The following is a 16,187-nucleotide window of genomic DNA, read 5'->3' as shown; positions in this document are numbered from 1 at the left end:
GTGTGCCCGCGCCAAACACACACGCGCAAGCAACGTTTTATTAATACATTAACGCACAGTCCGATGAGCTTGATTCGACGGGCGAGAGTTTGACCAAGCCGTTAAAAAACCGTCGCTTCCGCGATAACAGAAATGTCCGCCGGCGGGGCGGCAAAGTGGACGCCGCGGAATTGTGTATAAAAGAGAGACATCAAACTCTGGAACACCGCCGGTCCAGTCGAAATAACTGCCACCTAATTTCATAGGAACGCTTCGAGATCGGATTTTCACCGACTGCCGGGCAAGAGATTGCATATCTGGACCCGTGGATCTTTATGCAAACGAAAATATTTCTGCCTCGATCGCGACAAACAGCGGTTAAACAAATTAATTTACCTTCCTAACAAGATTAATAGGCAGCGTTCGCAGATTCCCCGGTTTTACTTTCTCGCATTTGGTCTCCTTGATTTTACGCAAAATTAACCCTTTGCACTCGGAGCCATTTTAACACCGAAACGAAACATTTCTTCCGACCTAGAATATTTCCCTTCTATATATTTTTTTCCTTATTATGTATTTTTCTTATTTCTTATTGTTATAAATTTATTAAATACAAACAAATTTAGTATTGTAAAAAATATTTTGAATACAGCAATTTTTAGTGGCGCCGTTCGAGTGCTAAGGGTTAATGTTATCTGTTGCCACAACTGGTGTCCTCACAGTTTTGCAATTTCAGCAATTTGATCAATCTTATTGACTATTAAAAGCCGGAAAAAGCATGGTCTTTCTGCGAAAGGTATGGTCGTCGCACCTAGGATCGCCCTGTAATTCATGGTGTAACGACCACGGGAAATCTTTGGCGGGCGGAGAAGGGTTGACAGGAGCGCGGAAATTTATCGTCTCCGCTAAAAAATCCGCCGTTCCGTTTTTACAACGGGGAACGTTCCAATTATATTTTCGGCCGGCCGACGACGACGGTCGTAAAACTTCACGACCCCCCTCGGGAACGGAATCGATGATGCCACATCATTCCAACAGCTTGGCTCGCGCAGGACGATGATCCGAGTACGTATACAACAACGCTGGACCTCTTCTTCCGTTTGTTTTCTTCTCTTCGTTGTCCTGATTTTTCGTTTTTCGTCGAGCGAGCTCTCCGGATATCGAACAGCCGAAAACCATGATCTCGAGTTCCCCCGAAAATTAATGGCCTTTCAAACCGTGTTGTTCTATTAAAGCCTGCGAGCAAGCTTTTAAGTGGAGTTCCGGGTTCCCCGATTTTATGAAAGTTTCGACCTGGCCGCGATTTTTTGCGAAATTAGATCTGCGAACGATGCGCGTCTGATATAGATTAATCTTTCGTTGAGTGCTATCCTATCCTAACTCCGTGATAAATGTGCGGAACCGTCCTCGGAAACGTTCTCGAGATGAACGTTGCCGCGCGAGGGCTATACTCGATCGCTATACACGGTGTACAAACCAATTTAAGACCAAAATCGAAAACAGGAATTTTCTTTCGCAAGCTCTGTTTCCTGAGCGACCGTTTTACATTACTTTACAAATATAACAAGTGTGTCTATCGAAATTGTTACTGGTTTTCTTAAATAATATCTACCCGAAGGAAATAAATTTTGTTAATAATTCCTCACGGAATAAACGCAACAGCGTGTTAATTTCTGTCGAAGCTAACGAGGAAGATCATGGTCGTCACGTCGCAGCGCGCGCGCGCGTCGTATCGAGGAGTTTCTCGGAGCCGCGAAGAGAATCTCATGCAATTCGCACTTGTCCGCGGTTTAACGACTAATTGAAGCGGGAGTTTAACGATCCGGCCGTAAAACTGCTCGCTAAACGCCGCGAAACACTCTAACCACCCGTTACCTGTCGTTATGTCATCCAAACGTTTCGAGTCACTTAACGTCTTGTCGCCGAGCAAACAGCTTCGATAAATCCCGCACGGTTGACCGAAGCGATTCAGTGGGACTTAACGGGATGCCGGCCGTCAAACTTCTGTGTCTGTTTTGGGCCTTGCGAGTCTCCTGCGCCGATCAGATCAACGGCACGATGGATCATCGATCGAAAAGACAGTTCGAGGCGAAGTACCTGGTCTTCCCTCAAGGTAGCAACGTCCAAGTGAGTTCGAACTTACCGGGGCGAAAGTCTTCCATCGTTTGCTTTGCTAATCGACGCGCAAAACACTTGTTTATAACGTCGACCTGCGCGCCGGCAACACTCTCGCCTCGAAACTTCCGGTCCCAGCGGGGTCTCGGGATGATCCGCTCTTCAGGGAGGAGGAGTTCACCTATTTTCGAAATTCGCGAGACGTTGTTTCAGCAGACAGTTTCGGTTCGCGTCACTTTTCGACCAGCGAGTTCTCGCCTTCAAACTTTTCTCTCTGACCGCGCGCAGTTGTCGTTTTCATTCCATTCCGAAAAAGCTGAATCGATTTTGTATCGTACGTCCGATTTTAGAAACGTTTGTGGAATATTAATGAAAGTTTCCTTAGCCGAGAGTAATGATTTTCTTAAGAAATGACAGTATCAGACAACTTTATTTTTAGGGAACTCCGCGGGGCGCATGTGTTCAATTAGCGGTGAAAGGGGTGAGGGGCAACCCTTGCGATTTTTTGCCGTGAAGCTGCAAGACTTTCTACTGGCACACTTTTGTCCATGTTCTGATAAAGTTCGAGCCCGGATAAATTGTTCAGTGACAGCTTAAATTTTAGCTGAAATTTGGAAAATTGTGGGATCGATTCGGAAGATTGTAAGTGGCCCTAATTTTTGGCCAAGTAGCGTAGTCACCCGTGGGAGAAACGAATGAGGATGGACGGCGCACGCGCGACCCTGTCTCCGAGGCGTTTTCTGCGAGCAGAAGTTGGCGAAACTTGCCCTGTAAACGATGGCTTAATAATTTCTAATAGCCCCGGTCCTGGGCCAAAGCAGTCGGCTCATTCCGCGCCGGGGCACTTGTTCGTCATTGAAAACGCTCGCATGCAAAATGTAAGCGTTAAAAGGAGCCCGTGTCGCCGCGCGACGGGCCTCGTTAATTCGGCGATGCTAATTATTTAATGCCCTGGATCGTCGGGGGGCGCGTGCACGCGATGCCCGAATACCCTGTGTTTTCCAATTAGTCGGCGCTCGGGCGACAGAAAATCGAGAATAGCGCTCGCCGCGGCGCGAAGTAAATTCGTTAATGGATCGTTGGGACGCGTGCAGAAAACGGCGTGATTCCGTCAATTAATTTTCACAGCTTGCTCTCTCTCTCTCTCTCGCACGTTGCGTGATCGAGTGCCGGATCAGCGATCGATTCTTCTTCTCGAGGCGCCAGCCGTACAAATTAATTCGACAACGTGTATCCGACCTGTGGTAACCGAGGACGACAAGTGTACACTTCAGTCGAGCTCCATTTCATTCTCGGTTCGTTTCCTGTTCCATTTTCTGGTTAAAAATATATTTCCGATTAAATGTGTCGAATTTACATACTTCGAACGCTTCGTTTTTCTCTCGAAAATTCGTTCTGTGTTCACAAAATTATTTATAGATTTCCACAAGGGATTAAAGACTGTAAGGAAACACCAAAAGAGAAAAGCAATTCTCAGAGAACCAAAGGTTTGCTCCTCGAGTCAGTCTCGATTCATAATAAACAGTCGTTCTATGGCTGACGGTGTTGGTTCTTAGCTCTCCATTTAAGAAAGAAAACCCGCAGCAAAAGTAGTCCATTAAGCGGAGTCAACAGGGAAACGTCAAAGAAGAGGAGCAATTACTCCCTGTTTAAAACGCTATCTTTGGAGAACTGTTTAACCGTAAATTCCCCGGAGAAAACCCGTAACGTTTAATCAAATGATATCAATTTCCCCGTTTCCGAGATTGTGTCGGGTAAAAAGAAAAATTTTTCGATATCCGAGTTTTCGGAGGAACGTCCGAGGTTTGTACGGCCCTCGAACGACAATTGTTTCTTTCTCTTTTTCGGGATTGCGTCGCACGGTTCAGCTGGTGTACTGCCTGACAATAAGCACATACGCGAAACCCTCGGGATTCTTCACCGTCGGGATCACCGCAGGCCAGGCGTGGGAGCTGCCCAGCGAGAGTATGCTATCGCGATATCCTTCGGACGTGTATCATCGTCGAAGCAGAAGGGAACTTTATCGCAAAATGGAGCTGCTGCTGGAAACGTGAGTAACCGATCAATCCGTGGCCGCCGGTGGAGTGGGGATTAAAGCGATTGTGGCATTAAGGCGAAGCTTTTATCATGGAGGCAGGGCTCGAGGAAAAACCGGGACAAAGTATAGTTCTTTCCTTCCGGAAATCCACTATCGTCTCGTGCCCCACTGCATCTCGTTTCCTCTCCCGACAAACTTGGCAAAAATCGCGTTCATTCCGGCAATTTATTAGTTGCTAAATGTCGCGTCGTCGTTGACTATCTAGAAGCTTGTAAGTTCTCCGAATACTCGGCTGTGACATAGATCGCGTAGAGCTGGTATATATTCGTGCGAGTAATATCGAATAAGTTTCTGAAGATTCTCGCACCCTGTGAGCACATCTAAATCATCCCCTTTTGTGGGCAGCAGCAATTATAAAGATTGAACAAGTTTCCGAAGATTGTTGTACGCTACGAACACAGAAAAATCCGGTCCAAGGATAGTTGGTACAAGTAAAGAGACCGGGGCTGGAAACTTTAGCCGAAGCAGACAGAGGGGGTGGGGGAGAGGGAAAGAGAGAGTATCGTCTCGCCAGGGAAGAAAGTCTTGGTCGGGTGCAGTTCGAGTAGGTCTCGCGTCATTGTTCCCCCGGCGAAGAGTCTCTTGATTTTCGGGGGTGAACGAAGGGGGCGCAGAACATCCTGTCGATTTCGAATCTTAGTCGTGTGTCGGCGCGACGAGACGCGACGCGACACGGCCGACCACTTGTCCGATTCGCGCGCGCCGCGAGTAATCGTCGAAAACAAGAATGTGAAGTCTCGGCACAGGGTTAAGTGGCCGGCTCTCGAAGCCGATCCCCGGGCCCTTCTCCTTTCTCGAGGGTGCAGAAACGTTGACCTCGTCTCGAAACGAAAGGCGATCGCGAAACGCCGCCGCCCGATAGAACGTTTTACCCCTCGTCTTTCAACGTTCGAACCGGTTCCGGCTGCTCTTCGACGGCTTGGAAAAGCTGACGGACTAAACAAAGCCCGGTCGAGCTTTCATCGAAACGTTCCTCTGCGAGCCGACCACCGTCGCTGAAAGGGCCGCAGCTTTTCACGGATTGGGCGCCGATTGTGCGCTCCGAATCGAGTTAACGATAAAGCAGCCGCCGCCCCTTTTCGCTCTGCTGTTTCGAGTGTTGCCGGGAGATTTCGCGCGAGAAGATCTCTCCTGTCTTCGCTGAATTCCGACGACGATAATCGACGCCCGCGATATGTGTGTTCGAGCTTGACTCGACGGGACCGTGTCACGTCTCGCGGAACGAGAAGATTCTGGGACCAGTCGATTCAGAAAATTTTTCCAGTGAACGGTAAGTTATCGTTATGCGATTCTACCCACGTATTTAAGTACGGTTTTGCAATGAGAACGGTCTTTGCTCGTCGACTATCTGTCAATTTATAAAATCGAAGTACTCGTTTACTTTCCGTCATACGTTGGGAAAGTATAAGTTTTTGCGGGTTAAAATTGTATTTGCAAACGCGAAAGCTGTCGGAGAGTTGCTAAATAACTTCCTTGCTACGAATACCACCGCGGACATTCACGTTTGAAATGAAGTTCTAATTAAACATGGAAATGAGTAAAACAGTTTGCTTACCTTTATGAGGTTCAGAAGAAGTTCTTCCATGTCCATAAAGATATACGTGCTCCAATGAAAAGGATTTACTTTTTCAAAATTAGCAATCCGTATATAGATGAGATATTTGTGGTTAGCGTTAGGAATTGTAATATTTTATTGCTAATACGAAGTGCTAATACGTTTTCGTCTTACAGTTCGCGAGTTCTGTAGCCAGGAGAATTGTTAGAGCAACAACCAACTCTACTTTTCGCTGCTTCCTCTTTAAGAAAAAGTCTGCCAAGTAGTCTTCGGATAAAACACATCAAGATCTATCCACAGAAAGAGAAGAAATACTCGTCGTCAACGCTACACAAAGGTGCAATCGCTATTTTGTATATACACACTTTAACATTGTAATTTATTTGATGAGAAATAAAGAATATTAGTTACAACAGTTAATGTGTTCTTCTTTCTCTACCCTGGACATGAACGAAAATTCCGTGCCACCTCCTCTCCTATCATGTTATCCTAGTAGAAATCCGAAAATAGCAAATATTCCTAAAATCGAACTTAGTATTAGAAGTTTTGGAACACTTTCGACCGTCTGACTTGACGTTGACTTGTACTACTGAATTTTGTGCCACCTCCTTCGATATCATGTTCTCCTAATACAAAGTTAAATTTTCCGAAAAATTTGGAAAATTTTCGAAAAATCGATTTTTGTATTAGGAGAACATGATGTCGAAGGAGGTATCCGAAATTCAGTGATACAAGTCAACGACAAGCCAGACGGCCGAAATTCCGAAAATTTCGAAAATTTTCGAAAATTTTGACTTTTGTATTAGGAGAACATGATATCGAAGGAGGTATGCGAAATTCAGTGATACAAGTCAACGACAAGCCAGACGGCCGAAATTCCGAAAATTTCGAAAAATTTCGAAAATTTTGACTTTTGTATTAGGAGAACATGATATCGAAGGAGGTATCCGAGTTTCAGTAGTACAAGTCAACGTCGGGCCAGACGCTCGAAAAAATTTCGAAAATTCAGTGATGCAAGTCAACGACAAGTCAGACGGCCGAAATTCCGAAAAATTCGAAAATTTTCGAAAATTTTGACTTTTGTATTAGGAGAACATGATATCGAAGGAGGTATCCGAATTTCAGTAGTACAAGTCAACGTCGGGCCAGACGCTCGAAAAATTTCGAAAATTCAGTGATGCAAGTCAACGACAAGTCAGACGGCCGAAATTCCGAAAATTTCGAAAATTTTCGACAATTTTGACTTTTGTATTAGGAGAACATGATATCGAAGGAGGTATCCCAATTTCAGTAGTACAAGTCAACGTCGGGCCAGACGCTCGAAAAATTTCCGAGAATTCAGTGGTGCAGGTCAACGACAAGTCAGACGTCCGAAATTCCGTAAAATTTCGAGAATTTTCTAAAATTTCAACTTTTGTATTAGGAGAACATGATATTGAAGGAGGTATCCGAAATTCAGTAGTACAAGTAAACGTCAGGCCAGACGCTCAAAAATTTCCCCAAATTTTCTTTCCAAAACTTCTACTAATACAAAGTTCGATTTTCGGAATTTTCGCTATTTTCGGATTTCTACTAGGAGAACATGATAAGAAAGGAGGTGGCACGGAATTCAGTAGTATAACTGAACGAAAAGTCGGACATTCGGGAAAAATTGAAGGTTTAATAATTATATACACAGAATACATCTTTTCATTACATTGTCTTTATTAATTCATTGTTAATTTTTACATAAAATGATTGTGTTACATAAAACTTACATTTATTCTTAAATGCCATAAACTGGGACATTTTCAAACACTCTGCGTAGTGTAATTTTCACGATTGAATACACCATAGACGTGAGAAGACTTTCCTTATTACAACAACCGTCCAAAAATAGTTATACCTCTATCCTAAGCTCCAACCAGGACTAGATGAAGCATCTGAAGTTTTGCAACATCCTTTACCGTTAGACCGTGCGAGAAGCGCATCCGAGACTTGTTCGAGTATTGGCAAAGGAGAGAGACTTTCGTCGATGCCCGAAGGGCTGCATTACTCGGATGCATTACTCGAAAGGAGGCATTATCGATCGATTAAAACCCATTCTGCGAGCGTGCGAGCCGAGAGCGTACGCTGCAGCGCGAACGTTGCATACTGCTTGCATAAATATCCTCGATTACCCCGAATATCGGTGTCACCGTTTCTCAAATTGTTCCATTGAACTCCCTCGCCGATAAACGACAGTCAAGCCTCACTTTTACATTTACTTTCGACGTCGAAATGAATCTTAACGCGCTCCTGCATCCTACCTTAACTGCACGCGCTGCATTCGACGTAGTTATTTCTCCGCGTTAATAGTCTCCCATTGTTCCCCGTCCACGGCTTCTTCACTAGATGCAGGAGCACTTGCAAACTGCTTTAACTTTTGACCGGGGACCCGTGAGATGCGACATCGATTGCTTCCATTTTAATGGCAGACTTTACGGACAGCGACACGTGACGCTTACGCAAGACGTCTTACCGGCTAAGGATTTCTGCGGATTATAGATCAGGATCGTGGTAATTTTCAAGGGTGGCACGACGTCAAGGGAAACAGACATGGCGCTGATAGGATCGTCGAAGAAGTTTCTAGACGCAGAGAACCGCAGCGGAATACTGTGTAGACTCGTGCGCTGGTTCGTGCACTGAAAAGATAAATTAAAAGCGATGTAAATCATTCGCCACGGCGGCTACTAGAATTACGGAAATATATTCTATAAGCATCTGGTTCATCCAATAATTGAAACTACAAAATGGTAGAAGTTTTACTCATTGTTCTTGTGAAATATTTTTAATAATCTTGTTCATTTAATTATATTCTGCAATAGCTTCTTGCAATTTTGTCCAAGTGACATTCTGTTATTCTTGTTTCAATTGAAAATTAATCATTTTAATGAGTTGGAAATAGCACAACAGTATTTTCGATACTTGAAATATATTTTTACTGTGCACGATCTGTTCGTTCCTGTTATAAACGCATGCAATAAAATTTTGGGAAGACGTTTCCAAGGTGTTATGTATTCTACGAATGGGTATATCGCCTTAACACAGAGATAGCATAGAACACGCCGCGGAAATTGCTTGCGTAACACGGAATGCATGCAGAATACACGAGTCTTCATACATTTGTGACACTTACAAACGTGTACAATGGAATAAGACATCGGTGTTAACAAATACGAATAACATTCCTATTTCTCGGAAAATAGAATACTCTATTCCTTGGAAATAAAAACTCTCGAAAGCTTTCAGTCTGTTAACTGTATCACGAATCGCGCCTACTCGTTTTCGTCAGAAATGCATAACACCCAGCGAGATAACAATAGCTAATATTTTACTGTACACAAAGTACACGAACCTCTCGCTTCGAACACTTCATTCTCAGGGTCAGTTTTGTTCTGCAGACAAACGTTCGGCTGGTTGTAAGGCACGTCTCGACAAGCGTGCCGAATAAAGGGCAGGTGTCTCTTTTCGCGAAGCGAAGGAGAAGGTTATCGACCGCGAGAAGGAACGAGACGGTGTAAGTAGAATAGCTGAGGCTAACCAGACACAGTCGGGTTAAACCGTGTAATGCCCGAAAAGGAACCTGCAAGCAGAAAGAAAAAGGGAGCATGAGGAGGTAAACAGTAAAGACGGGAACCATCAGCTGGCTAAGGTAGAACAACGTGTACACAACCAGGAGTGTAACAGTTTTGGCAACAACAGAAAAAGGAGAAAGACATTTTTTTCCAGATGGGAGAGTTTCCGAAATATCGAGAGAATATATTTTCCATCCCCCAGATAACAATTGCACCGTGAGGATAATTTCCAAAAAAGACATTACCATTAAAATTAGTCGGTTACACTCCGACGCAGTTTCTCATCAGTGCGCTCGCCTATTGTACTAACAGAAGTCAATTTCGCAGAGTCCGAAGAAGATGGATGTCATCCGTAAACGCGTTTCCTTCTCTTAACACGATTTCAAGATTGCGTCGTGGATTTCCGGAGGGGAGGGGGGGGGCGATGAAACACGGCAACTGCATTATTCCGATCCTAATAGCAAAGCATAGTACTCTATAATTGCCAGTGTTTGCTTCGGAGGTGAAGCGGCGAGGGTTGGGGCGGGGTTAGCTGGAAAGGGCGGAGAGGATCCCTGTAAACCTTCGCCGGTTTACACCGAACCGCTTCGTACTCACCGGTATCAACGCTCGACGGTATTATCGCAAACTTAATGAATAGACCACCGCCTCACGGACAGCCGCCCGACGAAGATAACGAGCACGATAGTGATAAACGATCGCACTCGGTCTCCCGGGGAACATCGGCCGACCGTGACACGCCGAATTTGATGAAACGCCATCCCCACCCGCACGGCTGCGGTTTCGAAAACTATTTGACGCGTGATTTTCTAGAATATTTTAGCCGCCTGCGTTTCCGCCAAGGGATCGAAACTTACCCGTCTCCCCGTCGTACCTCGATCATTTTTCTTCGCTCTGTAACATTCTGACATTCTCCTCCGAGACAGACGTTCCAGCCAATTTGCAGCTAAACTTCGCCTTGGCAACCCTGAAATTTTGTACTTTTTAATATACAATCCTGTAGATCTTGACGAGAAAATGCCAGAAATTGCAATTTCAAGGTGAGGAATTCACTGGGTCAAAAGTTATGCGCGGTTAAAGTTGAGACGAGCTGTTATCGAGCACAGTAACTAAAATATAGAGAACAGTATAGTGCGAGCTGGTTGCCAAGGTGAAGCCCTCTTCAGTATATTAATTATAATATATATAGTGCTGTCGATTCTACGAAATCGAATAAATTTCTGGAGTTTTATACATGCCCCTCTGATCGACGTACTCTGTTGCGCAGACAGGGCAAAGATGGAAGGGCTTGCGTCCTCGGGGCAATCTGCAGGGCCGCGAGGCGGAATCGAACGAGAACGGACAAAGGAACCTTCTTCGAGGAGATTATGCGTGTCGTGTTCTCGTAAGTATCTTACGGTTGACTGATTACTCCTCCCGGTTCGAGAGGTGATGCGGACGTAAGAGGGTCTAACAATAAGTCAGTCTGACCCTGCAAAGAAATCCTCTTCTTATCGGGTTGGTTATTACACGTTCGTTGTTACATAGCAAACAATGAATGCCCAATGTTTTCAAACAGTTAAAAATATAAAGAAGCTCCCGTTTCTCGCAATCGATGCAACGTTGATTCAATAAAAAGATCGGAAGATTATTTCTTTACTATTTGATTTCGAGGGAACGAAATTTTTCGAACAATCAAGTGCTTATCGGAGCAGCTCTCGGTCGCGTGAACGATGACTGGCAGAATGATTTGTCGGAGGAAAATTGAAGAGAAAACGATGTCGCCAACGGAAGGTGCTGATTAATCAAACGTCCCGCGTGCACGTGGGAATGCAATCGAACTGGAACAGTCGTTGAATGTCTAATCGATTATTAGTAAAGAGATTGATCAAGGCCGGCGTCAAGCAGCCCGAAAATTGAATAGGGGAACGGAGAATAAGGGAGTTTCATACCCGGAACGGGAGAAAAAAGTTCAATAAAACTTCGCCTAATCCTTCGGGGTAAAACTTTTCGTTTTTGTCGAGAAATTGCCATACACTTTCAGGTAGAAATTTTGCGAGTTCCATTCAGAAATTTCAAAACATGCTAATGAACAAACTGCGGATCCTTGTGCAAAAAAGAAGAGGTCGAACAGCTTTCTCAAGTTTTTCTATCAAACGTAAAATCACATTCCTTCTAGAAATAAATAAACCAATTTTCATTTCACCGGAGAAAGTTTGTTTTGTTCGTGGAAATACGAATCACGATGTTTAAAAGAAATTATGCCAGACAACTCTGTCACGGAACTAGCCGGTGAATTCTAGCTGAATCGGTCCACCAGTTCCCCGAGAAATATAGATCGCCGTTTACGCAAACACCGTATCGCGAAAAACGAGTTAAAAGTTTTAAACCCTGGTGTAGGCACCGCTGGTGTAGGTGTCTATTGCAGGCCACAACTTCGTTAATTTTATGGATTATCAAATGAAAGTTTTCGGGGCATGTAGTTTAAAGTTAACACGGCCGAGCTGAAATATTTTTCGAAAATCCGTGGAAAAACGTTCTCCCAAAGTATTTTATTACGTCAATGTCACTCCGACTATATTTTCATATCACTTTAATCTCCAATTAAATTAATAACCTCGCTGCGAGCTACGAACGATTACAAACGGTGAAAATCACTAAAAATCATATTGTTTAAATCTCCGTTGGGGGACGGAAAAATTGTAAAAATCAGCTGTTACCGGTTTTTTGAAATGTTTTCCATCGATTGCGAGAAACACAGGTCGAATCGAGATTTCCTTCTCTTTTAAATCATTAAAAATTCCATCCATTTGCAGTCTACTGCAAAAATTAATTTTCTAATTTCCCATTTCCGGGAGATTGAAAGCGTTAATGAAACCAGTCACCAAAGAGATTCCAAGCTGGCGTCGGCCTACGTAGGCGCGTGGATTTTCTGCTGCGGAGAAGGGGGTGGAGGCAGGGGGGATCGTCGACGAATACAGCTGTCATCAAAATGTCGTCTCGTCGTTGCAACTCCGAGTCATTCCCAGGATTCTTCGGCGGCTCGTGGCCGGGGTTACACTTTCCCGATAACGCGTTGAATTTATTCATGACATCCGCGCGTGACGCTTAACGTTCCCCCGGCTTTAGCAGATTCGCGAGAACTTCGCAGACCGCGTCCGAGCGCGGCTCGCGGAATATCCTTCGACAACTTCTCGTTGCGCTTTTAATAACCGTTCCGGAAAGTTTCGGGCGCGCGAAGAACCGTGACACACTGCTGGAATGGGGGGGGGGGGTACGGAGGTTAGGGGTTGCCGGTGAATCGCAAAGGAAGAAGGGGAAGGCCATTGTTCGACGTCAGGGAGCAAGTTCGAACACGGGTTGCCTTTCGATAATTAATAATGCCGATGAAATGCTGCGCGTTCGACCCGGCTGAATATTTTTAGCTACTTTATCGCAGGGAAAGAAAAACGACGCAGAGGGGGTAAGGGGGATTTACGAGAACGTGCCCCCCCCCCCCCGGTGGAAAATTCAGTTGCGCTTCTTCTATCTCGTCCCGTTGCGCGCAAGCTAACTTTCCTCCCGGCAAACTTAGTCAATGGGGTATCTCTTCTGCCGATTAAATCTCCTCTTTTCACTTTACTTAGCAAGGCATTCCCCTACTCTTTCTCTCTTTCCCTCTCTATCTCTCTCTCTCGCTCTTCTCACTTCGGGTAATCGCGTGCTCCTTCAAGGTATTCTTTTCTCCGGCTTTCGGATTACCCGACGATTTTTCATGTTTTAGATTGCCCGGCGAGTTCGAGGACGCGGACACCGTGACCGAGTACGAGAGAGCGTACTACCGGCAAGAGAATTGCGACGTAATGGAAGACAGGTGTCCGGACGGCTTCTGAACCGACAGAATCGTTCTTCTTAATTCTCCGAATGAACTGGAGGAGCCGAGGCATGCGAGAGGATCCCTCGAAAGTACTCCGGTTACGTTCTGTTGCGGGCACCGCGACGTGTCCGACGACTGGCGCTTTATCTACTTGACGCTTTGTCAAGGAACCGCCCTGATTCGGAAACCTGAATAATATATACAAATCATTTTTATTAAATGCCCTTATGTTTCCACCGCAAGCAAAGTTTCAGTAAACCGCGGTCGAAGTCGCTGTGTTACGGGGAAAATTGATTTTTCAAGATAAAGGGAGAATCGTGGCGACGCGCCGCGAATGAGAACGCCCCGTTCGAAAAAGTACGGGCCGTCGCGTTAGCATTAAAAAATTCAATGCGTGCAACGCGGCCGCTACTCTTCGAGAGAGTGTTTTCCATGGAGCATGATTAATTTTGCAACGATGCTCTGCCATTGTCTTTCCATCTCGTAGACGGCTCTAAAAATTACAGCCGCCATACACGTGTTAAACATGAAAACCTCGTAATCGTGAAATACTGGCCGCGTCGGCGAACGCTGCCTCGGCCGTAACGCGACAAACTGCTTTATTACCGGCGTCCAATATTAACGCCACAGTCGTTGTGCATTCCTCTTCGGCAATGCTCGGAACAATGCATGCTAGGCTTTGCTGAATCTTTCTATTTTCCGATTCTGTGCTATCGGTAAATATGACGCAACCTATTAAAAATTGCAAGTTTATAAATATTTCCTCTCAAAGATCACGTTGTCGACGTTACCGCGTGCTTGTGGCGCCATCTTAGTGGCTCCGCGCGACGGTCGCTACGCGCCAACATGGCAGCGCCCTTGCCTGTCAGAAACGCTGACAATCTTTACACGCGCCTAACTTTTGCACTAGTGATCCCCTAGGATTGAAACCTGGATTTTCGGAATTTTCTCGCCGAAATCTACAGAATTGCACGCAAGAAAGTTAAAAATTTCTGGTTTCCCGAGGTAAAGTTTAACCGTTAATTGTATCGATCGGTTCGCAGAGAGATTAAAATCTGTAATATGTCACTTTTCATGTAGACAAAATCGGCATAAGAATTCAGAAAGTAGAATCGACGTTTGTTTTATCTATTTCTAGTGATTTTCAGCAAAGTTATGGGAAGTTGACGAAGTTTTGTCCGGCTTTGCGGATCAAATAGCCCACAGTGAAGTGAATCGACATATTCGCGACCATAAGGGGATCGCAATTTCGAGCCGGCATCAATATTCGGTAAACGTCATGAATGGACTCATTAGGCTTACAATAATATCGCGTAGCCGGTGGAATAATATGCAGCCGCGTCCTCGAAAGCGCATCCTTCCGGGGATTGGGAGCTGGGGTGCATGTATTTTGGTTGCGCGAACATGCGTCTCACCTGCGACCCGTGTGCGAGCGAACAGGGCCGTGTTTGCGCGTGCACACGTCGCCGTCATGCAATTCTCCCTTTGAGAATGTCAGCCAGCTTCCATTGCACATCATTAACGTGGTTCACCGTTGGCGTCGTCGACGATTCCTGAATCCGGGACACCGGCGCGCCGTCTTCTCCCGACCACACGGTTCCTTATCGATTCCTCTCACGTAATCGATCGTTCGGATCGATGACGAGACACCATCCCCCTCCTCCCACCATTCTCGCCGTTGCCACGGAGGAACACCGGAAAATTCGAAAATCCCTCCCCGTACGAGTTCCATTTGCACGGCTGTTCGAGCAAACCGCTTCTAGTCTGATTAATGACGGCACTTTATCCCCTTGCCGTTTCATTAACAACGACCGCGTGTCCATTGACTGACACCTGAATGAACATAAATTCCCGGGAAAACTACAAACACGTTCACAAGAGAGAGAGTGTGTGAAACCGGGTCAGGGGAGAGAGAGAGACACCGTCCGACACGCGATTGAGTTGTGCTACGCGCGCCAAGACACTTTGCGGAAAAATGGTAAAGACTTCATCAGATCGCGGATGTTCGCCGAAATAAAATGTTGTAAATAAAACCACTTCGATAAAATCGAACTGTAATTTTTCAAGAGAACGATTACGGTTTGACCCATGGTCCACCTTTACGCTTTCTACCCTTGTGACGAGGTAGGATGATACGGTGCAATGAAAACAAAATGAACTTCCACTGTTTCGAATCTAGTCTACTCTGTAATTGATAATATGAAAACATTTGAAAAACAGCTTAAGGTGGCCGACTACCGAAGCAATTTTCCCGCATGGAAATATTTCGCGCAAAGGTCCAAATACTTCCGAACGGTGGTGCAAACGGGTTAGAAAAAAAAAAGAAATTTCGGCCTCGCGCGCCGGTTTTTTTTCTGGGACAACGTTGTCGAAGCGACACGATACTATAGCTGACGCGCATCAAACTTTCGCTCGGGATTATCGTCGTTCCGCGGAACGACCCGTTTGGCCGGGACATCAAGGATTCATTTATTCGGGAAAGTATTGGCCGGGCCGCAATTTCGGGAATTCCCTGTCCCCGTTTAAAATGCAGCGACCCGTTTAATTAAGGGCCATCGGCCAGGTTTGGACAAGCGAAATCAGTACGTCCCCGGACGTTGGATAAATCACTCTTTCTCTCTCTCTCTCTCTCTCTCTCTCTACCTCTCCCTCCTTCTTTCTCCCGACTCCTCGAGAGAGACTATCCCGCGGATATGTATTCGCTTGTAAGGGGAAAGAAAAAGTAGGGGTGGCTGGGGGGTTTCGGCGGAGGGGTTTGGCTCGGGTTGCCCAGGCCCACGGTGAAATTACCCCGCAGATGGAACCCACGGAAATGGTCAGGATTCCTCGAGATTGGATAACGCGGCGAGACGCGTCGACCCGTCGAATATATTTCGAGAGATTTGCGAAATTTAGGGACACTCTGATCCCGTACGTTGCACCGCCGCGATGCGGTTCGGGGGATAGAGATCGGCCCTCATCCAGGAATCCTCGACGAGCCGCTTGGAACGCGAGCTTGAAATCGTTCTT

At 45.6% G+C, this 16,187-nt stretch overlaps 1 protein-coding gene and 1 long non-coding RNA gene across 3 annotated transcripts; one reads left to right on the top strand and one right to left on the bottom strand.

Moving 5' to 3' along the window:
- Positions 1–1,965: 1,965 nt before the first annotated feature.
- LOC143361356 (uncharacterized) lies at positions 1,966–13,324 on the top strand. The gene is made up of 4 exons (XM_076800693.1): positions 1,966–2,106; positions 3,963–4,144; positions 10,611–10,727; positions 13,086–13,324. Exons 1-4 carry the CDS (start codon positions 1,966–1,968, stop codon positions 13,192–13,194), a joined length of 549 nt encoding a protein of 182 aa, XP_076656808.1. The 3' UTR covers positions 13,195–13,324.
- LOC143361406 (uncharacterized) lies at positions 7,495–10,399 on the bottom strand. Of its 2 annotated transcripts, XR_013083444.1 has the most exons (3): positions 9,589–10,399; positions 9,124–9,351; positions 7,495–8,410 (listed from the first exon to the last, which is right to left on the bottom strand). It is a non-coding gene; the product is annotated as an uncharacterized LOC143361406 (long non-coding RNA). The 2 variants fall into 2 exon arrangements; XR_013083443.1 differs by lacking the exon at positions 9,124–9,351 and having other exon boundaries at positions 10,201–10,399.
- Positions 13,325–16,187: the final 2,863 nt, after the last annotated feature.

The sequence above is a fragment of the Halictus rubicundus genome, chromosome 15 (genome assembly GCF_050948215.1).
Source record: "Halictus rubicundus isolate RS-2024b chromosome 15, iyHalRubi1_principal, whole genome shotgun sequence".
Classification (NCBI taxonomy): domain Eukaryota; kingdom Metazoa; phylum Arthropoda; class Insecta; order Hymenoptera; family Halictidae; genus Halictus; species Halictus rubicundus.
The sequence above is the reverse complement of the archived record's forward strand: the minus strand, read 5'-3'. Positions and strand labels throughout refer to the sequence as shown.

Bases quoted from the DNA above. Each gene is read 5' to 3' on its own strand.
- LOC143361356 (XM_076800693.1), top strand. From the start codon at position 1,966: ATGCCGGCCGTCAAACTTCTGTGTCTGTTTTGGGCCTTGCGAGTCTCC. The intron at 2,107-3,962 runs GTGAGTTCGAAC...CGCACGGTTCAG, and splicing joins CTCAAGGTAGCAACGTCCAA to CTGGTGTACTGCCTGACAAT. The intron at 4,145-10,610 runs GTGAGTAACCGA...TCTGTTGCGCAG, and splicing joins ATGGAGCTGCTGCTGGAAAC to ACAGGGCAAAGATGGAAGGG.